The following is a 23,435-nucleotide window of genomic DNA, read 5'->3' as shown; positions in this document are numbered from 1 at the left end:
GACGGACTATGGAGGAACTCCTGCAGTACGATGTGTGTTCTACGTCTCCTCTCTTTGATGACGAAGGCCGAATGACCAAGCCAATTAAAAGTGAAATTGTCCATGAACTTGAAGCTCATCTCAGCGACCATGACCCAAGAACACCGAGACCTGATGACTCAATGGGAACATGCTCTATCGTTGATGTGATGGCAAACATTCGCAAGATTCAAACAAAGAGTTCAAAAATTTTGGTGACTTCTGTGATGCCTTTCTAGGCTATGTTGCCTCAACAGCAAAGGGTGCCTCGAGAATTGATGTGCCAAAGGGTGCCTCTCTTGCCCCCCTCTATCTCCCCCTCTCTTGCCCCCCTCTCTCACCCATAGTCTCGCCCTTCCTCTCTCCCCCTCCTCTTTCGCCGCTCTCGCTCGCCCCCACTCTCATCCCCCCTCTCCCGTCCCCCTCTCTCGCAGATATTGGTCGACAGATAAATGGCCGTAACTTGGAAACCGCTTGCCCGATTCATATCAAACCTCGAAAAGGCACATCCGCGGGTCCCCAGAAATATTCCTGGCAAGTTTCAATCAGATCGGACTGGTGGTTGTTGAGAAACGGCGGTCGCAGACAGACAGACAGACAGACACACAGAGATTGCTGGAATTATAGATAGATGTAGAAAAAAAATTTCAAATGAATTTTTTATTCATAACTGAAAAAATCAAACTAAACACTGTTATAGTTGAAGAAGGTTACATGTCAGGAGTACCTGCAAAAATCATGTACAAATCAAAAGTCACTGGTTGTGATTGTTTTCAGTCCCTGAGGTCAGTACTTGGTGGAAGCACCTTTTGCAGCAATGACTGCTTTGAGTATTTTGGGGTCGGTCTCCACCAGATTTTCATTGAGATGGTGAAATCTTTACGCATTCTTCATCTGAGAATTACTCTCGTTCTGTCAAGTTTGATGGGGATCGTCGATCCACGGCAATCTTCAAGTCTCGCCATAAATGTTCAATTGGGTCCAAATCAGGACTGACAGGGTGACTCAATAATATTTATTTTCTTCTTATTCAGCCACTCCAGTGTGGCTTTGACTCTGTTCTTCGGATCAATGTCCTGCTTAAATGTGAATCTCTTACCCAGTTTCAGATTCATGGTTGACTCGAGAAGGTTTTCATTAAGGCTTCTTCTGTACTTTGCACTGTCCATTATCCCTTCCATCCTGACAAGCTTGCCAGTCCCTGCTGAAGAAAAGAAGCCCCATAACATGATGCTGCCACCACCATGCTTGACAGTAGGGATGGTGTTGACTAGGTGATGTGCAGTGTTCAGCTTGCGCCAGACATAGAGCTCTGAATTTAGACCAAAAAGTTCAATTGTCTCGTCTGACCACAAAACCTTTCTTCACATGCCCTGCAGTATCATAAGATGCTTTTTCACAAATTCCATATGAGCTTTTCGATGTGTCTTTTTCAGTGATGGCTTCTTTCTTCCCACCTGTCCACAGAGGATAGCTTTGTGAAGGGAATGGGATATTGCTGATTGATGAACACTGACCCCCATCTGTTTGATTTTTGTCACTCATTATTATCATACATAGAGCCTTGCAGATCTTTCCTGGTCATTGTTGGATTTACAGTGACATCCTGAACCAGTTTCCTGCTTGCCTGGCTGCTGAGTTTGGATGAGCGACCTGATCTGGGTATAGTCTGGGTGGTATGATGTCTTCCACTTCTTAATGATTGATTTCACTGTACTCAAATGGATAATGAGTGACTTTGAAATGTTATAACCCTCTCCTGAACGGTGCTTCTCCACCACTTAATGTCTGACTTCTTTGGAAATCTCCTTGGTCTTCATGTTTGCCTCGTTGATCCACCATGTTAGTTGCATTTAAAACTTCTTCGATGAGTGGGGTAGCATAATTTTTAAGTTAAACCACTGACTATATTCAGGTGAAACTTATTACACTTAGTTTGTAACCTTTCAAGCAAATAATTTGCTCCTGAAGTGATTTAGGGTTAATTAAGCAAAGGGTTTGAATACTTTTTTTTGTATACCTTGTCGAGGCTCGAATGAGAGCAAACAATGCGCAGCAAGGGGGGCATGAGACAAGAAGGGTGGGAGTGGGAAGGACAAAACAGTAGGGAACAGGGACATTAGGAGATCTGTGGAAGGGAGAGGGATGGGGCGGGGAACACGGGGTATACAAGATGGACATTACAGGGACTTTCGGGAAGGAAAGCAGGGAATTTGAAGGAGGTGGGTTTGGGGTGGATTAACGGGGGTAGAAAAGATCGAGGATTTGGATGGGGGATGATAAGAGGTGGTGGTGAACAGCTGTTTTGAAGGCCTGGAGGGAAGAATGGGATTGAACAGAGTGAGGGAGTTTAGTTCAAAGGCATGAAAAAAGAGGAATGAAAGAGTGAAGGTGAGCAGTGATTCGTGATTTTGGTAGTTTTACCAGAAGGGGGTTGTTGGCGGACCTTGAGCGCCTTGTGGAAATATGGTGGGGACAAATCACAAACAGAGCAGGGGTGGGGGGGGGTGAGGATGGAGAGGACATGGTAGAAGACAGAACGACCAGTGACCTACCTGCGGTGAGAGTGAGAGGCCCAAAGATTCAGCCTCATCACGGGAGATACCAATGATCCTAAATGCTTTGGTTTCCACAGCGTGAAGCCGAGAAAGGTGAGAGGCAGGAGCACCAGCCCAGAGGGGAGAGCAGTACTCCATCAGGCTATGGACGAAAGCTTTGTATGTGGTCAGGAGCTCAGGTGGGCCGAGGAAGGACTTTGCACGACGGAGGATTCCCAGTCGGTGACTGGCTTTAGGAAGCCAGGTTGGAAATATGGCTTTCCCAGGAAAGATCATTGCAGACAGTGAGACCCAGAAGTTTGAATTAAAGCACTTCTTCCAGAGGATTGTTGAGAAAGTAGATTGGGAGGGGGGGCTCCAAACTGTCCTTTCGGAGAGACATAGTGAGTGTGAGATTTGTCAGGATTTAAAGACGCGTTCCTCGTGTTGGACCAGTTTGTGATTTTACCCAGATCTGCAGAGAGCGAAGAGTCTGAGGGATGACAGATGGTGCAGCAAAGGGTGGAGTCGTCAGCAAAGAGATATAGAGGATTTCCCAGAGAGTCGGAGAGATCATTGATGAAAACCAGAAAAATAACAGGACCCAGAACCCTGCCTTGAAGAACTCCAGCCTGGACAGGAAAAGGGGATGAAAGAACTCCATTTTGGGCCACATGTTGACTGCAAGCCATGAGTGGAGATGGCCTTCGATACCATAGAAAGAAAGTTTGGTGAGCAGGGCAGGGTGCCAGACCGTGTCAAAAGTATGTGATATGTCTCGGGATATGGCTCTGATTTCATGTCCAGCGTTGAGTACCTCCATCCATTGTTGGGAGAGCAGAAGCAGCATATCCAGGGTAGAGTGACCTGGTCTGACACCAAGTTGATGAGAATCATCTGAGATGAGCAACTAAGAATCATCTGATTTTTCTCTGTTACTCAAACTTATTCACATTTTATCTGCATTTCTTTTTAGCTTTATCACTTTGGAGTAGTTTGTGAAGATTCTATATTTTAAATTTGATTTGAAAACATCATGAAATAAGCTCAGGTGGCATGAAAATGTGAAAAACTTTGGAGGGGGTGAATAATTTTGCAGGTCACTGTACATCTATCTCCGACAACACGGACCATCTTTCAACAACTCATCCCAACTCTCTTCCTCATATGTGACAATTTTGATTGTCACCAAGCAAATTGGCTGGGTGTTGGTACCTCTCTCACCAGCCATGACACTTCAGCAAAAGGACTTTTGTGACTCCATGGGACTGACTCAATCTGTGAACTATTCCACCTGGATTTCTACTAATGGCAAATCCTCCCTTCTGGACTTAGTGATGATAAATTTCCCTGCAAATGTTTCCTCCTCTTCCTCTGCTCCAATTGGTTTGTCCAATCATACTGTATGCTTATGAGTCAACATTTCTCTGGCATTTCTCAGAGAGCTGCCTCAACACCGGTGAGTCTGGCAGTTCCCTCAGGCAGATTGGAAGGAATTGCAAGCAACCATCTCTCTTCAGGACTGGTCTCCCATATCTACTGCCCCTGATGTTAAATCAGCCTGGGAATTCCTCCACATTAACCTGCTCTCTCTCTCTTGTGCACAGATTCATCCCATCACGTCTTCAGTTATCCTACCCTTCTTCCCACCCATGGTACACTGAATCCTATTGTGAGGCAGTTGCTCTGAGACAATTTGCTTTCTTTTCCTGGAATGCAAATCCGACCAAAGGCATTCTCGATATACAGTGACCTGCATTCTTCAGTAGAGCCAAAAAAGACTATCTGTCCAACCTCAAGAATGAACTTTCAAACTTATCTCCCTCCTCTAAAACCTGGTGGCACCTTGTTAAGTCTGTCTGGAGTATGCTCCCCTCCATCCTTTCCTTCACTTCAAATGGCACCACAGCCGACTCCGCTTGTGAGAAGGCCGAATGCCTAAATTCTGTGTTTGCTTCCAAATCTTGTGTTCCAAACCCCTCACTCTCTGTAACCACCCTTCCCAGTTGTCCCCAAATGCTGCTGGACTCTGTGTCTTTTGCATCTGAAAGGTGGAGAATGTTCTTTCAAACCTCGACTCTGACTCTGCTCTTGGACCGGACGGCATCAGCTCACGTGTCCTAAAAAAAAACCTTTCGACCTTCAGACCCCTTGACCTTTACACCTTTACCATTTTACAACCTTTGATCTTTGCACATTTCCATCTGCACCACTTAGACCTTACATTTGCAATCAGTGATCTTTCATTTAGTACTTCCTTCCATTTATTTGTCACACAAAATACACCACACAAAACAAGTCCTGACGAGGATCTGCAATATCCGATTGCTCTTTCGATGACATTTTTTTTTTTTTGCTTTTGTTTTTCTTGAAGATTGAGAGATAAAACAGGAACATAATTGAAAGTCACTGGCAAGCATGAAATAATTTTCAGATGAACTCAAGAAGCAAAAATAAGAATTAATGAGAAATTGACAGTGATCATGCAAAAAATTAAAGCAGTGACATTTATGAGATCTGACCAACATTTATCGTCATACTTTTGAACATTTTTGGTTGGTTTCCATGCAGCCATATAATGTTTCCACATTTGTTGGAAGCCATTAACTCTTGTGAACCGTTGCGTGCTTAATATGTTTGTCTCGATTTGGTTTCCCAAACCACTTCTATTTTATGTTCTGTTGCTTCCAAGAATCAGGTGGGGAAAGAAATGTGCATCCTTTGTTGCTTCTAATCGGGGGATTGCCTTTGCTTCCTATCGATCGGACATGTTCTGCAAGTCGCATCCATTATGGATCCCGGTATGCCGAGAATGTCACCAGGGAAAGTGATTTATCCGGCCAGCAGGGCTTATTTTGGGGCCATGGCTTAATGTAATTTGCTTAGTCTTCCAACTGGCTCTGAATTGCCACGATTGGGCTATGGGACATTTACTGCAAGAAACATTTCTCAGGATGCTGCTCATGACCTTGTTTTTTTCAATTTATTGTTCATTAAAAATGCATGCAGCTACAGAGAAGACTAATGTAATATTTTCATTTTGTATCTATTTTAGGTGCAGCATGTGGCTTTGTCTGTCAAACGAGCCTTCCCTGTGTCGAACACGATGCATTTCTGCTTTGACATCTGATGCGCTCATGAGTACCTCATTCCAGAGCATGGCTCTCGATGCGGAATGCAAATGTTACTCCAGCAGTATTACTTATCCAAAGACAACGTGCTGTGACTGCCTTACCTGTGAGCTCGAAGCAACCCCCTTCCATCCCACCACCCATAAATTTCTACACTGAAGGTTATAACAATCTGTTGTTGAAATTGTTAGCTCAGAGGTATAAGCACTCACTTCTGAGCTGTCAAGCCTGGGTTCGACTTTCGACTCAGCTAATAACTACCACCCTGGTGGTTCGCATGTAGGGTAATGCGTCAATGAGTGCGCAGTCTATACTGGCTGTTGGTGGACGTTTAGCATCCTATTGTACCTTTAGCATGGAGGAGGCGAGTTATTGCCAACAACCTGAACAAATGACAAATTATTTCCCACATTTGTGGGGGCACTAGATCAGTGGACAAACAGCCATCCCTCAGTCATGATGCAACCAGCAGCCTCAATACAGAATTGAATCCCAGCCCAATGTGCATTCACTAGCTCGACTTCCTTTCATTCTTATCCCAATTAATGTGAAATTTATTTTTTTATTGAAATATAGTGATTATTTTCGGGTGTTTGTACATCCTTTTGCAAAAAATCAAAATGCATTTCATTGAATGTGCATTATGATTTTGATATGATGACATCATAATGGTGTCATTGTTCATTTTCACCCCATCCCTATTTCGATGATTCCTCCAAATCTTGTTGCTTAATACCCCAACAGAAAAATAAGGCAGTTCACAAATTGAGATTGATAGAATGGGCACAGTTGATTGAAATGAAAAAGCTGAGAGTCTGCCAGCAATTGAAGAATGCCATGCTGATTTAAAGAGAATTGCTAGTCCCCAAATAATCCCAATAGTTCGTTCTTTAGGGATGTCCAAGAGTAAATGGCAGTGTCGACCTTTATTCCATGTCTGGCAGTGCTGGCGCATGCCACTGTGTCCCCCTCTGCCAGTTCCAAGAAAGTCCCATCTCTGCCTGTTGCCAGCATATGAGTGTAGCAGTAAAAAGCAAACTCCATAAATTCTTTTTTGGCTTGTTCACTTCACTTCCACCAATTATATACTCAGAAAGGAAACGCATTTTAAAGGGATCTAAACTTGTTCGAAAGTTTCTCATCTTAAGTTTCTGGGCTAAAGACATTTTTGAAGATACTGGGCCAAGCATGTGAATGTAATAGGATTGGTATTTCAATGGCTGTTATTTGAATTTGGAGGACTAGTACAGCCGTTCCCTATGGGAGTTGCAGGAAGGGTCATGTTATTATCCTCCCTGGGGTATATACATTACAGTAGATCGAGGCTCAGGTCCATTTTCTGTGGGGTGTGCGATAAGCATATAATGCCTCAAGAACGTTGGGTTTCCTCACTTTCAGTTTAGTGTTAAACAGCAGGAGGGACTTTTTTAAAAGGTAATCATACAGTGCATGTTTGTGGTTTATAATGTTTTTATTTTTAAACTTCCGGTCGGGGTGACCCACAAATTGCCATGTCAAGCTATTTATACACCTTGACACTGTTTGTCCCAGGAGGAAAAACCCCTTGGGGAGGGGGGATTTATTAGGGTACCAAGCCCACAAGGCTGGGTAAACTCTTCCGCTGACAATTTTCGGGGGTTTTTTTCGCTTTGAAATTCATTTACTCGGCAACCGTAAGTCCGATCGACACAAAATTTTCACTGTCGTATGTATGCATCTTGTGTTTTTTTTTGTAGAATATTTATTTGATTAATATGATGTCATTGGTCACGTGGTACTGGCACCATCTTTGAAAAACCGAGAAAAAATTGGCCCTCTGTATCTCCGAAACTGCCCAATTGAAACAAGGACAAATGTGTCCAAGAGCCGCGTCATAAAGGTTTTGTCTTCACCAGAAGAAGAAGAACAACAACAACAACAACAACGCGGAGCTCTCTGAGGGCCAGTGTCCGCAAAGCGACGCAGCTAAAAAAAAATTAAAACTTGGCACATTGCAAGAACTCCCCATGGGGAAGAAGTGTGATTTTTCGTGCCGTCATCGGAGAAGTGGTATCCCGGTGAAAATTTGACACGTAGAACACTGCATCCGAAAAATTTGAAATTTCTTGTGTGTCATCGAAACAACTCCCCAAAGAAAAGAAAAAAAGATATTTTGACATTATCGGTAATGTGGTTCAGCAGCCAAATTGTTTTAAAATGTATTTTTTTTAATCTTCTTCACCAGAACAGCTGGACAGATTGAGGCAAAACTTTACACGCACATTCTGCAATGACATCCTTTTACAAGGTTGCTAATTTCTCATTGATAGGTCACATCGTTTGGCAGCCATGTTGAATTTACCATAAAACCTTCAAACATCTCCAAAACGGCTGGTCAGATCAAGGGGAAATTTCACACACATATTCTCCAAGGTGAGGAGATAAAAGTTTGTTGATGAATGATTGATAGGTCACAGGGTTTGGCAGCCATATTGGATTGAAAATTCAAAAATTAAAAAGTCTTCTTTGCTGAAACGGCTGAAGAAATTGAGGCGAAACTTTACATGTATGACCGCCTATCCATGTCGAACTAAAGGTTCCCTACTACTTTTGACGAAGGTCGCATGGTTTGGCAGCCATATTGGATTGAAGGTAAAATATTAAATAATGTTTACTCTGGAACCGCTCCATCAATCAATGTGAACCTTCAAAACTATGATTTGCCTGACATGGGGAATATAAGTTTTAAATTTCAACCCAATCAGCCACATAGTTTGGCAGCCACATTGGATTGAAGTAAAATATTAAATAATGTTTTATCTGGAACCGCTGCATCAATCAATGTAAAATTTCAAAACTATGATCTGGCTGACATGGGGAATGTAAATTTTCAATTTCAACCCGTTCAGCCATGAGGTCTGGCAGCCAGAATTATTTTATTATTTCAATCTGAGAACTTTAAGAATTATCTTTTTTGCACAAGGCTCACTTGGCTGCGCCTGCATGCATTTGAGGGTACAGGAGTAGCAATTGAATTGATACCAATGATGGCCTCAGGAAAAAAAAAAACATCACTGTGTGTGTAATAAGTAGATGGAACGTGGCCTGTTCCTCGGTTCATAACTTGTGAATCTCGCGTCATCGAGAAATGTGAAAGGCCTCATTCGACTAAGGGGAATCCCACTTTACCCTCTACACCCATGGTATCAACATTTATTACTTTGTGTTCAGGTTATTTAAACACCAATTCAATTGATACTGACTACGTATTGAGGAAAAAGGTCTAACTGCTTATGTAATAAATAGATTGAATGTGGTGTGTTACTCGGTCCATAACTCATAAATCCCGCACAGTAAAGAGACGTAATGGGGGGCTTCGTATTACTCGGCAGAGTTTCGGTTTACACTGTGGACCCCTGGTGACATTTCCCGCACATTTATAACTTCGTGTTCCAGTAATTTAAACACCAATTCAATTGATACTTGTATTGAGGAATTATTGACTCTGTATTGAGGAAAAAGGGGTAACTGCAAACGTAATAAATGGATTTAACGCGGCATGTTACTCGGTCCGTAACTCGCCAGTCCCGGGATGTATCAAAGCCAGGTGTCTTGGTACCCAGTCATCACTGCCAGCAGTTATAAAGTGGCAGTTCTAGTTAGTATTAATATTGTTTTGTCACCACATTAATATTATGCTTTGATCATCATCATTGTTGTTATTAGCCCACTCCCCGTGCAGCGGAAGATGGGGTTTTGCAATCACTTCTGTGTGTCTGTATGTCTGTCCGGACCATAACTTTTTTTTTACCATTTGAGCTTTTGTCATCACATTTTCCACAAAGCTTTATTATTATGAGAATATGGAGAAGAAAAATTAATAACTTTGTTAAAATAATTTTCTTTTTTATTGTTATTATTCTTTGACCCTTTTCTGGCATTTTTTTATGCTTTTATTTTTATTACCTTTTTTTTTCTAAGCAACAACTCGTCCGATTGACGCAAACATTTCAGATTGGAAGCGACCCCACCCACCATAGAGAATATTTAAATTTTGATGTCATTGGTCACGTGGTATGGCAGCCATCTTGGATTAAACGCAAAAAGAAATACATATCTCTGAAACCACTGATGGGATTCTACTCCCTTGGGGAATAGAGAATTGTAAGGTTGACGTCATCAGTGAAGTGGTAGAACAGCCATAAATGTTTTCATCAAAATCCTTGTAATTACCATTGACATTCAGTGTGTATGTCCAGGCCGTAACATATTTACCAATTGAGCTTTTGTCATCAAATCTTCAACAAGCCTTTATTATGAGAATATGGAAAACACAAATGAATAAAATGTACAATTATTTTTTAACTGGTGCTTTTGCCAAGTTTAGTTTGAGTACAAAACAGAAACGGATGGGCTTTACATTTTAAGATGCTTTCTAGTTACTTTTGTTATTAGAAGTGGCTTTGGAGAAATGCCATGGTGAGTTATCTAACACCTTAACATGGATTTTGTCCAAGGTAGGAAACCCACTCCGTTGTGTGACACATAGTCCTGTCAAATTTGGTTTATATTGGATAAGTAACGACTGAATGTATTGTGGTCAGACATACAGACACCAAATTGCTTATTTTAGTATGATAATTTGAGCAACGCTTTTGCTTATCTTTGTTTCACAAGTCATTTTATTTCATGCTCTTTCACGAGCCTTAGTCATTGTAAAAAAAAAAAAAAAAAAACGAAAAAAATTCACCCATTTCTGTAAAATATATTTTCATCATGATTTTAAGGATTTCCCAACTTATAACAAGCTTATTCATTGTTGTTGGTGGATATTTATGAATTCGATCCAGATACCTTGTTTGTGCTTGACAGCATACTCTGAAATAGTTCTTCTGCACAACACAGCAAGCATGAAGTAAGTCATTCAATATACTTCTATTATATGAGATATTGACCCACTGAGCTACAGACAAAATATTATGTGGCTTGCGATTGCTCACTAAATCACATGAAATACTTGTAGTGATGCTACGGCTTTCTGGAGGCAAAGATTAATTTCACATGAAAAGTCCGAGCGGCGTGGCGAATGGAAGACAATACACTCAAGCTTTCATGTGGATTGCTTTGGCTGCCTGTTGGGAATTATTGGAAGGAGGGCTTGTCGAGCTGTCTATCAGGGCTGAAATAATCAGAATTTTCGCCTGAAAGTCCTACATTGTTGCCACTTAGGAATTCAGTCTCTCTGATGCAGAGGCACTTCCTCGGCAGGCAGTCTGTGCACATTTCAGTCGAAGATGAAGATTGTGGAGATTTTGATGATTGAGGAGCCAAGTTTATGTTCTTTTTGCTGTCACATGGGTCCACAGTCCTGCATTGTACAGCATGCAGTTATGATGATGACAGCACATTTACCACGTAGGCAACAGCTCACATTGAATGTCAGAGAAAGTTTGTGAATTTAAAACAGCAAATTATTTTCTGAACATGTGTTTGAGAGGAAGCACAACCATAATATATACACTTCTATATATCGTACACTTTTCTCCGTAACATGCACAGATCTTCATTTTAACGCCACAAGACAACAGTTATGTCACATTTCATGCTTTATAGCTGGTGACATACCGATACCTTTTATTCCCAGAATGTCATGGCTGGAGATGGAGGATATGGAACAGCAAATCTTCATTAAAGTTCTATCCCATGGATCACAATCTGCTATGGCACAAAATGTGAAATGGATTGGAAATTGCAATTTTGGAAACCTCCATATATGGTTGGATACATACCTAGATCTCAGATGATATTCTGTCCATTCCAGAGTTTGAGTGATTTGTGACTTATTCTGTCCATACATTCTCATGTAACAATGGTGCTATTTACCAATACGACACTGATGGAAGCCAAAATGGCATCAAAAGAATTAGAGCAAGTCCATTTTCTTGGGACGAGTCAGCATGGAATTTTAAGCAAAGGTGAAAAAAGGTCAAAATTCATGCTGTGCCTGAGGTGTGATGAGGATGATATGGAAAGATGCCTCTCCAGAATACTTGGTTTATCTCAGTTTCCATGGACTGGTAAGATGTTTAACTTGGTAGCACTCGCATTGTTATGGAGAACAACAAGCAGGTCATGTTCATCCAAAGAAGCGGCAGTTTGTGGAATCGATGTGACAGTACACTGTACACCTTAGGTATCCATATGATCTGAAAATGCAAGCTTATGTCAAAGTAAGAAGCCATGAATGTTAGCAAGCCTGATGCTTCAACCTATATTTCTTACGAAGAACGTTGTAAAATAATAAAATAACTCTCCTGTTAGTATCTTTCTATAGCGTGTGAAAGCTTAAAGTAATGCTTATAGTGTAGTAAAGCTTATAGTAATGCCTTGGTGGATTTTCATTTTATACATAAATATACACCCAGATCCCGACATTCGCGATTCCAACATTCGCGGGTTCCACGTATTCATGGTTGATAATTTGCAACACGCTCCTACATTCGCGGGAAATTGCCCCGCGTATTCGCGGCATTTTTTTCCCCACGAGCCGTGAGCTTAATACAGTTCTAAACTAGAAGGGCATTCAGTAGTGCGCATACCTCCACCAGATAATGCCTGATCCACAAGAACATATCGAGCCAAATACATTTTTGAAATATCATGCTATATATCATTTTTTGGCCCTATCTCTCAATGGTGAAAAATCACTTAAAAAATTAAATAACTATCGTATTCAGATCTGAATTCGGATCTTCACCAAAATCGAATCAATTTGTCATCGTCATACACCCAACCTGTCCACAGAGTTTCATCCAAATCCGTCCGCAAATTTTTAAGATATCGTGCTATACTGTATATTAGTTTAGCACTTTCTCTCAATGGAGAAGAATCACTTAAAAAATGATTGTATCCGGATTCGGATCTTCACGAAAATCGAATCATTTTTCCTTGTAAAACACCCAACCTCCCACCAAATTTCATCCAAAGCCGTCCACAACTTTTTGAGATATCCTGCACACAGACAAACAAACAAACAAACAAACAGACAGAGGGGTGAAAACATAACCTCCTTTGCCTTTGGTGGCAAAAGATAAACATATATTCCACAAACCACACACAAAGCATTTGGGTGTACGTGCAGTACAATACTGAACGTATGCAAAAATATATATTCCAAGAGCCACAAGCATGACCTTCTTCCTGTATGTGTATTGTAGCTTCGCGGGATAAACATAGTTTCACGGGATGTCTCACCAAGCGCACTTTAAATATACAGTACTGTATTGTAGTTTCACGGCATAAACATAGTTTTGCGGGATGTCTCATGAGTGTAACACATCATTCCCCATGGCGCCAAGCCCCATGAGTTACTTGCAGAATGAAAACACTGACAGCATCCATTGATGAATCTAGTAATTACCAGGTCGTCACATACGGACATTACACAATGGAAACATTCAGCGGATCTTAGTGAAAGACATCATCTTGCAACAAATACACCATCTGAGCTGTTACATTTTTTAAAATGCTCAACATAATCTGCCTGCAGAGAGGAAAGATGTCGTGTCCTGAGAGTTAAAAAATGAAATGTTCAGCATATCTATTAGTGTAATTAGCAGCTAGCTACATACGGATTAATTACACAATGACATCGCTCACCACATCTATTATCAGCTGCCGAATACACCTTCACCCGTAAAAAAAAAAAATCGCCCCCAAAGAATGTGCAGACTACTCACCTATCCTGAAAATGCAGGAAAAGAATCAATAATGTTATCCCCCTTGTCTCCATTGTAACAGTTACAAAATACTTGCGGATTTTTCCTATGAGACTGGTGGATTTTTTTCCCCCGACGCTGGTGGATTATTTTTTCCCCCGACGCTGGTGGATCCCCCCCCCCGACGCCGGTAGGTTTTATTTTACCCCCACTCCCCGAAGCCAGCGGGTTCCCCCCCCGACACCGACAGGTGTTTTTTTTCCCCGATGCCAGTGGGGTTTTTTTCCCCGACGCTGGTGGGTTCCCCCCCCCCGACGCCGGCGGGTCACCCCCCCTCCCGGACAATGGCGGGTGTTTTTTTTCCCCGATGCCAGTGGGGTTTTTTTCCCCCGACGCCAGTGGGGTCCCCCCCCCTCGACGCAGGCGGGTCCCCCCCCCCAACAACGGTGGTTTCCTCCCCAACACCAGCGGATTCCACCCCAATACTTCCACAGAAATTTCCTGCATTTTCATAAGATTTTCCCCGACAGTTTTTTTTTTCTCCATGGATTGGGAAATCCCTCGAACCTATCCCCCCATTTCCCATTGAAACAATGCCCCCACATTTGCGGGGTTTTCCCGGAACATATCCCCGGCGATGTCGGGGTCCTGGTGCTTGTGTGCGTATGGACTATATATATATATATATATATATATATATATATATATATATATATATATATATATATATATATATATATATATATATATATATATATATATATACATATATATATATATTTTTTTTACGAATTCTGGCCCGCCAGGCGTGCGAGCATTTGCGTAACTCCAATCGCAACCGCGTCGCCCACCAGACAGACAAATTCAGTCGTGACCCTCCTGGAACTAACGCCAGGAGCCAGTCACGGGTGGGGGTTTAACCTCACCACGATCGTGCCAATTGCCCACCCGTGCAGGATAGGGTTGCTCGCCAAATTTGACCGACCTAAGTACCTGCGCGAGTAGTCGACCGGGCGATTGTACCTTGCCGCAGGTCGGCCTAGGATACGAACCGCTTAAGCAGTCCGTTCCGTGCTACAGTGATAACCGAGCGGTGTTATCGCCGACCTCGACGGATGTGATTCTGTTTACCGGGCATTCAAAACCCTCTACTAATTTATTCTGCGATTCAAGATGTCACTTTCAAAAGGGAAAAAGACAACGAACGGGATACATTTCACACAAGGACATTCATTTAAAGCACATATTGAACACACAACACACGCAAGGCAGTCATGCAATATACAAGCAAGAAATACAAAACAAAAGCAATACGACCAACTATAAGCAAGCATCAATTTACATGCACAGTTACTTACACAGTTTCTACTTGGCAGGACACGGCGCCACAGCATGCATACAAAAACAAAGAAAAACCCTCCCCTTAGGCAGGGAGGTAGACGGGGTTCGTAAACCTTTATGGCACGGGTCCTGGAGGACTGAACGGGTCCCGTGAGACCGAAGGGTCTTACCCGCGCCCTCGTGGCGCGACGGTGGGCAGGTCGCGACATCGACTCCCCATGGCCTTGCGTAGCCACGCCTGACCTCGGGCCCCTGGCGTGGTCAGCGAGCTCTCTCCGGCGTTGCTGAAGGTGCTTCCACGACCCACGACCAAACAAGCAAAAGGACTGAATGGCAGAAGGGGCTTCAGGACCAGAGAGAGAGAGAGAAGCCCAAAACGAAGAGTCCAAATGAAGGGAGGGAGAAGAGAAGCCCAAGGGATGACCAGCACCACGAGACCAAGACCGAAGGAGCCAGCATGAACCGAGAAGAGACCCAGAACGAACGAGCCAGCATGAACCGAGAAGAGACCCTGAGCCACGCGTCTGTTCGCCTTTTGTAAAGCGGGGCTCCACCCTTTGCCCCGCCCCGTTTCTGGCTCCTCCTCCCTTCTGGAAGCTTCCCAAAAAGGGGCATGCCCTCTCGCTCCCCCCTCCCCGCGCTGTGCAGGGGACGAGGAAAGTCAGTTTTGGCTCGGGGCAAGGGAATTATTCCCCCAAAATCAGACCCCTCCTTTACATGACCTTTGACCCCCACTCGGATCGCATCTCCCCCACACCAAGCGTGGGGAAGAACAGGCGGGAGAATCAGGTGGGAAAAAAACCCCACAGGCTTCACGAGTGTTTTTTGTTCTGCCATTCGGAAGCGGTTGTTGAGAGCGATGTTGGTGGTGGTAGTTGTGGGGGTGGTGTGAGCGTGGTTGGTGTTGTGGCGTAGTTTGTGGTCGCGGTTGTTTGTGTGGAGGTTTGTTGTAATGGGGGCTCAAAATAACAAGAGAGAAAAGAAAAACGGCTATCTCAAAGCGTCGCAGCCCGATGAATCACACGAAAATCCCTTTCAACAACGGTGGGGAAACTATCTGCACATAAACTTAGCGTCACAACTGATCTAAGGAACCTTTATGGTGTATTGCGAATTTCCACAGCCGTAACAATATATATATAAATATACTTTATAAATGTGCTTAAACAAACTGCTCAAGTAAACTACCATATATGGTATTCATGGAATACTTACCCCACACAGTCTTGAGTCGGACTTTGCGCAAGCACACGATTCTGGCAGCAAATTTGTGATTGCATCGATCTACACTTCTGAGCTAAATGTGCACAAATTATACTTTGAAAAGTTTGCTATTGAGGACATTCACAAGCCTTTACAAAGTAGCTTTTATTCTCGTTTGAGTGTTTTCATAACTACCAAGGCTGATAAAGATGCCAGAATAGATCGCTAAGGTATAAATCGGGTCAGGCCAGATCAGATCTGACTTGCTACATGTACCATGTAAACCTGTACTAACCCGTTTCATGGTCGAGTTGTCGGCAACTAAACCGTCTCCCCCAGCAGGCTTCCTTTTGAGGAAGTTGTATGGATATGGACATCCAGCAGGATTAAACACAAAACCTGTCAAAGGGAGGAGAAGCTCCTTGTGAGCCAACAGCCATTCACATCTGGTGCTGAACTGCATCAGCGGTTGTCCTCCTGGAGTTGGGTCCCTCTTTCTGGGAGGTTGGTGGCGGGATTTGCACTCCGGCCACCATAAAACACTTCATTCCACAAAACGCACAAAAAACGCAAAGAAAACTGAAAACGCACTCCATGGGAGTACTCCTGTGCTGCTGACCTTCGCAGGGTAGCTCACCGGATGACGGGATTGGGGCAAAGCCTTCAGGACCCCCATTCTTTGATGATAGGAGGAAAAAACATAGGGTAACCTTCCTGGGTTGGATTGCGGTGGTGTGTGTTGGGGTGGTACTGATGTGTCGTCCACCAGATGGCGGTCTCCTCGGGTTAACCTGAGAGACGATGCCTTTGGGATGGGTGCCTGGAATGTCCTATCCCATAGAAAAGATGATCACCTGCCTCTGCTATAATTTGAGCTCCAGCGTTTGGACATCAGTATTGCAGCACTCTGAGGTTCGGAGACTGTATAGTGGTGAGATCAAGGCAGGTGGCTGCACCGGCTACTGGTCTGGTCGCTCTGATGGTTACCATGCCCAAGGAGTTGCTGTAGCTGTGTCCAATAAGCTGACTGCCATGATAATTGAGGGAACACCGGTCAACGAGCATATTATGAGACTGAGGATTCGTCACTCCTTTGGTGTCATTTCCCTGGTCTCTGTATATGTTCCGACTGAGGCATGTTATCTCACTGTGAAGGAGGCATTCTGTGCTGCGCTTAAGTCTGTGGTTGATCATTACCCCAGGTGAGATACTCTGACAGTCATGGGGAATTTCAATGCATCGACTGGCACTGATGGGGATGGTTATGAGCAAGGGTGTCGATCCAAGCCAAAATGTGAGGGGGACAGGCAACTGGACCCTTCTCCAAAGGTGTGCCCAGGCAATAGATCACCACGACAACTGCTCCCTACAAATCGATTTGGCGACATGAACATTGGACTGCAACGTTTTTTTTTTTCAGTTCCAGATACGGTATATTAATACCTGTACATATACTGTACTGTATTTATCCAAATAGAGTGTGACGGTTCGGAAAATTGGAAACAAACGTACTTGCCAACTCATGGGGATCCAGTGCTGCCAACCAATCACTGTGGATGTGGCAAACGATGAGATGGTTCAGTCTTTGTTGACTCATCGAACTTCTCAGCCAGGTTTTCAGATGCCTGAGTGCGTGTGTAGAAGAGACGGTGCATATAGGGGGCGACGGTAGTGTACATCATGCGCACTACGGTCGCCCCCTATATGTACCGTACAGTACATCTACAGCGTGGGGCTGCATGGTATAATGACAAGAACAGCAACGAAGGCTTATCGCTGCGTACCAACAGCTATTGCTTAATTTTTTTTGCATTTTTCAAATAGACATGGGACTCAATGTGGGGGGGGGACAGAATATACTCTGTCCCCCCTGGTAAAAAAAAGTGGGAGGGACATGTCCCCCCCAGGATCGACGCCCTTGGTTATGAGACATGATGGACCCATGGATCTGGAACTGTGAATCAGAACAGCACTAAGTTTGTGGACTTAGGGTGGCTGTTTTATGGTTTCAGTGCCCACAGATTCATTCAGGTCAGGTCAGGTATGAGAGCATGTGCCAGAACAGCGAATCGCTGCGTCCACTTTCCACCGGTACTCCAGGGGCCTCCTTCTGGCCTTCCCCCAGGCAGATGCCAGGCCCATCCCCATCTCCTTGAGATGCTGATTCACCTGCTGCAACCACGAGGCACGTGGTCGGCCCATTGGCCTCCTTCACTCACGAGAATCCCTCGCTGAGAGAATCTGGTGAACAGGATCAGCGTCAGGAAAACGAGCCACATGTCCATACAGCCGCAACTGACGCTCACGGACCATGCAGGTAACAAATCTCATCCGAGTCTCTCAGCAACCGCTCGTTGGACACAAAATCTGACCAGCGATAGCCAAGGATTCTCCAAAGAGACCTGGAACCAAAGGAATTAAGTCTCTGTCTCAGATCCTTGGTCAGAGTCCAAGTCCTGCATCCAGAGAGCAAGACTGGAAGCACCAAGGACCTGAAGACTCGGACTTTCGTCCTCCCGTACAGGTACCAGCAGCGCCACACCCCATGATCCAGTGAATTCATGACTCCCCAGGCCTGACCCAGACATCTATTGACCTCTGACTCACAGCCAGCACAGACATGAATATCACTGCCAAGGTAAGTGAATCTCTCCACGACCTCAACATCCTCACCACAAACGGACACAGACAGGACAGCAGCATCCAAGATGTCATTGAAAACCTGGATCTTAGTTTTGACCCAAGAAACCTGTAATCCCAGCAGCTCCGACTCCTCATTCAGCACCTCAAGGGCCCCCAAAAGGATATCTAAAGTCTCCGCAAAGATGACTGCATCATCTGCGAAATCAAGGTCCGAGATCTTGACATTCCCAAACGATGCACCGCAGCTTGATCTTTCTGACATCCTCCCTAAAATCCAGTCCATGCAAGTGCTGAAAAGTGTGGGTGCCAGTACACACCCCTGACGAACTCCAGTAACAACTGGAAATAAGTCAGAGATGGTACCACCACACTTCACAGCACTCTCAGTACCAGAGTAGAGTTCAGACATCAGATCGATCAGTTTTGGTGGCACCCCATGAAGACCAAAAATTCTCCAGAGGACATCCCGATTCACTAAATCAAATGGTTTGCAGAGATCAACATAGGCTGCAAGCAGCCCCTGCCGAAACTCTCGGCTGCGTTCGGTTAGGACACGAAGAGCAAGGATACGGTCAATCGTTGACCCCTTTGGTGTAAAGCCTGACTGCTCTGGAAGCTGGTGCTCAAGCAGATGGTGGCGAACCCTATCAATAATTATCCGAGCAAAGACCTTACCCGGCACTGAGAGTAGCGTCACCCCTCGGTAGTTGTTTCAGTCTTGGTGATCACCCTTCCCTTTCCAGAGAGGGACAACAAGGCCCCTCTTCCAATCAGTTGGGATGATGCCTGTGTTCCAGGCAGAGCACAAAACTGCATGCAACAATACGAGTGCAGCATTTCCATCAGCCTTGAGAAGTTCAGCATGGATGCCACAGATCCCTGGAGCTTTACCCCGTTTCAACCGGTTCACCACAGTCCGTGTTTCCACAAGCGAAGGTGGACCACATTTGATTCGAGGGTCAGCAACAGGGATTGTAACACCCTTGACGTCCAACTTGGCAGCTGGGGGATAAGCCTGGTACAACCGCTCAAAGTAGCCGGCCCAGCGGGCCTTCACTTCAGACTCCTCTGTCAAGAGCCTACCACTCTCTGCTCTAACTGCAGTGCTCCGAGGGATGGGCTTGGATGAACACAATGCGCAAATTCCCCTGTAAGCGGGACGAGAATCACCTGTCCACAGGTGATGCTCTACCCCCTCACAGATTCCTCGCACATAGGCCTCCTTGCCCACCCTTAGTGCACATACAGTTTTACGCCTCAGCTCCCTGAACAGCTCAGCTCTGCCATTCAGCCTGGCCCTGCGACTCTGGTCAATGGTATCCAGTGTCCCTTGAGAGACAAAATTCTTCTTTGCCCTGCGGTGAGTTCCAAGACATCCACCAGCACCATCAAGGACGGTGGTCTTGAAGGCACTCCACAACTCTTCAGGACCCCCCAAGCACCCAGACCCCCCCAAGTGTCCACTCAGCCTGTTCGCAAACTCCTTAGCTACTCCCTCATCCCTGAGCTTGCCATCATCCAGCCTAGGCTCGGATGGTACCATTCTCCAGGATTTAAGGTGCAGCTTTAGAGTTGCTACAACAAGCCGGTGGTCAGTATTGAGGAACTGAGCACTCCGGTCGTCCCTGCAGTTCGGGATCGTCCTCCAGCACCCATCAACGAGTACGTGGTCAATCTCCTTTGCCACACCGCCAGCGTTGGAATATCTCACAGCACTCTCAGTACCACAGTACCGACGCCCTTGGTTATGAGATATATGATGGTCCCCATGGGTCTGGAACTGTGAATCAGAACAGCACTAAGTTTGTGGACTTGGGGTAGCTGATTTATGGTTTCAATGCCCACAGACTCATTGCTGGACTCGACATTCCAACGCTGGTGGTGTGGCAAAGGAGATTGACCACGTGCTCGTTGATGGGTGCTGGAGGATGATTCAGAACTACAGGGTCTACCGAAGTGCTCAGTTCCTCAACACCGATCACCGGCTTGTTGTAGCAACTCGAAGTTGCAGCTTAAATCCAGGACAATGGTGCCATCCCAGCCGAGGCTGGATGTTGGCTAGCTCAAGGATGAGTGGGTAGCTGAGGAGTTTGCGAGCAGGCTGAGTGGGGATTTGTGGGGTCTGGGTGCTATGGGGAATCCTGGAGAGTTGTGGAGTGCCTTCACGCCCACCATCATTGATGTTGCTGGTGGATGTGTTGGAACTCATCTCAGGGCGAAGACGAATTTTGTCTCTCAAAGGACACTGGATACCATTGAACAGAGTTGCAGGGCCAGGCTTAATGGCATAGCTGAGCTGTTCAGGGAGCTGAGGCGTAGAATTGTACATGTGCTTATGGTGAACAAGGAGGCCTATGTGCAAGGAATCTGTGAGGGGGTAGAGCATCAACTGTGGTCAAGTGATTATTGCCCTGCATCCAGGGGAATTCATGCATTGCGTTCCACCAAGCCCATGCCTTGGTGTACTACAGTTCGAGTGGAGTGTGGTGGGCTCTCAACAGTGGAGTCTGAAGTGAAGGCCCACTGGACCGGTTACTTTGAGCGGCTGTACCAGGCGGATCCACCAGCTGTTGAGTTGGATGTCAGAGGTGTTACTCTCCCTATTGCTGACCTCCAATCAACTGTGATCCACCTTTGTTTGTGGAAACACAGGCTGCAGTAAACCGAGGTTGAAATGGGGAAAAGTTCCTGGGATTTGTGGCATCCATGCTGATCTTATCAAGGCTGGTGGAAATGCTGCACTCGTGTCGTTGCATGCAGTTCTGTGCTCTGCCTGGAACACAGGCATTATCCCAACTGCCTGGAAGAGGGGCCTTGTTGTCCCTCTCTGGAAAGGGAAGGGTGATCGCCAGGACTGCAACAACTACCGAAGGGTGACGATGCTCTCAGAGCCGGGCAAGGTCTTTGCTTGGATAATTATTGATGGGATTAACCACCATCTGCTTGAGCACCAGCGTCCAGTGCAGTCAGGCTTTACACCAAAGAGGTCAACGATTGACCGTACCCTTGCTCTTGGGGTCCTCACCGAATGCAGATGAGAGTTTTGGCAGGGGCTGCTTTCAACATACGTTGAACTCTGTAAAGCATCTGATTCAGTGAATCGGGATGCCCTCTGGAGGATTCTTCGTCTTCGTTGGGTGCCACCAAGACTGATCAATCTAATGTCTGAACGATATTGTGGTACTGAGAGTGCTGTGAGTTGTCGTGATACCATTTCCGACTTATTTCCAGTTTTTACTGGAGTACGTCGAGGTGTGTTCTGGCCCCACACTTTTCAACACTTGTGTGGGCTAGATTCTGGGCAGGGTGTCGGAGAGATCAAGCTGCGGTGCATTGTTTGGGAATGTCAAGATCTCTGACTTTGATTTCGCAGATGATGCAGTCATCTTTGCGGAGACTCGAGATATCCTTTTGGGGACCCTCGAGGTGCTGAATGAGGAGTCAGTGCCGCTGGGATTACAGGTTTCTTGGGTCAAAACTAATATCCAGGCTTTCAATGACATCTTGGATGCTGCTATCTTGTCTGCACCTTTTTGTGGTGAGGATGTTGATGCCACGGAGAGATTCACTTACCTTGGCAGTGATGGGCATGTCTCTGGTGGTTGTGCGCCAGAGGTCAATAAACATCTGGGTTGGGCCTGGGGAGTCATGGAGTCACTGGATCATGGGGTGTGGCGCTGCCGGTACCTGTGCAGGAGGATGAAAGTCCAAGTCTTTGGGTCCATGGTGCTTGCAGTCTTGCTCTGTGGATGTGAGACTTGTACTCTGACCAGGGATCTGAGATGCAGACTTGATTCCTTTGGTGCGTGGCCTCTTCTGAGAATCTTTGGCTGTCGCTGGTCGGATTTGTATTGAACAAGCAGTTGCTGAGAGTGACTCAAATAAAATTTGTTACCTGCATAGTCCTTGAGCATCAGCTGCGGCTGTATGCTCATGTGGCTCATTTTCCTGATGCTGATTCTGCTCACCAGATTCTCTCAGCGAGGGAGCCTCGTGGGTGGAGGAGGCCAATGGCCACCCACATGCCTCATGGTTGCAGCAGGTTGATCAGCATCTCAAGGAGATGGGATGGGCCAGACATTTGACTGGGGGATGGCCAGACGGAGGCCCCTGGAATACCGGCAGAAAGTGGATGCAACAATGCGCTGCTCCGGCGCATGCTCGCATACCTGACCTGACCTGACCTGCGAGGTGTGGTTGTTCCATCTCTCACTTATTTCCAGTTGTCACTGAAGTTTGTCAAGGGTGAACAAGCCCCCACTCTCTTTCGCGCTTCTATGGACTGGATTATGGGGAGGATGTTGGAGAGATCAAGCTGCGGTGCATTGTTTGGGAATGTCAAGATCTCTGACTTTGATTTCACAGATGATTTAGTCATCTTTGCTGAGTTGCTGGATATCCTTATTGGCGCCTTCAAGGCACTGACTGTGGAGTCTGAACCCTTGGGATTATGGGTTTCCTGGGTCAAAACTAAGATCTAGACTTTCAATGACATGTTGGATGCCGCTATTTTGCCTGCTTCTGTTTATGGCGAGAATGTTGAGATCACGGAGAAATTCACTTTCGTTTGCAGTGATATTCATGTGTCCGAATGTTGTGAGCTCAAAGTCGATAGATGTCTGGGTCAGGCCTGGGGAGTCATTGATTCACTGTAACATGAAGTTTGGTGCTTTCGGTATTTATGCAGGACAACGAAAGTCCGAGATTTTTAAGTCCTTCATGCTTTCAGTCTTGCTCTACAGATGTGAGACTTGGACTCTGACCTGGGATCTGAGAGTCCAGTCTGCATCCGGAGACTTAACTCCTTCGGCACCAGGTCCTTCAGAGAATCCTTGGCTGTTGTTGGTCAGTCTTTGTGTCCAACG

The 23,435-nt window shown here is 45.2% G+C and overlaps 2 protein-coding genes across 2 annotated transcripts in view; one reads left to right on the top strand and one right to left on the bottom strand.

Moving 5' to 3' along the window:
• Positions 1-23,435, top strand: part of LOC147027554 (uncharacterized) — a 57,596-nt gene that overhangs the window by 20,919 nt on the left and 13,242 nt on the right. The window contains exon 3 of the mRNA XM_085877046.1: positions 5,611-5,792. Within this exon, the coding sequence (XP_085733172.1) occupies positions 5,611-5,678 (68 nt within the window). The 3' untranslated portion in view covers positions 5,679-5,792. The remainder of the gene's footprint in view (positions 1-5,610; positions 5,793-23,435) is intronic.
• COLQ (collagen like tail subunit of asymmetric acetylcholinesterase) overlaps positions 9,950-23,435 on the bottom strand; it is a 96,580-nt gene continuing 83,094 nt past the window's right edge. Inside the window, exon 14 of the mRNA XM_085880236.1 lies at positions 9,950-11,871. Coding sequence (XP_085736362.1) covers positions 11,802-11,871 — 70 coding nt within the window. The 3' untranslated portion in view covers positions 9,950-11,801. The remainder of the gene's footprint in view (positions 11,872-23,435) is intronic.

This window comes from Eptatretus burgeri, chromosome 4 (genome assembly GCF_056783735.1).
Source record: "Eptatretus burgeri isolate ZD-2024b chromosome 4, Ebu_testis_v1, whole genome shotgun sequence".
NCBI classification, from domain to species: domain Eukaryota; kingdom Metazoa; phylum Chordata; class Myxini; order Myxiniformes; family Myxinidae; genus Eptatretus; species Eptatretus burgeri.
The sequence above is the reverse complement of the archived record's forward strand: the minus strand, read 5'-3'. Positions and strand labels throughout refer to the sequence as shown.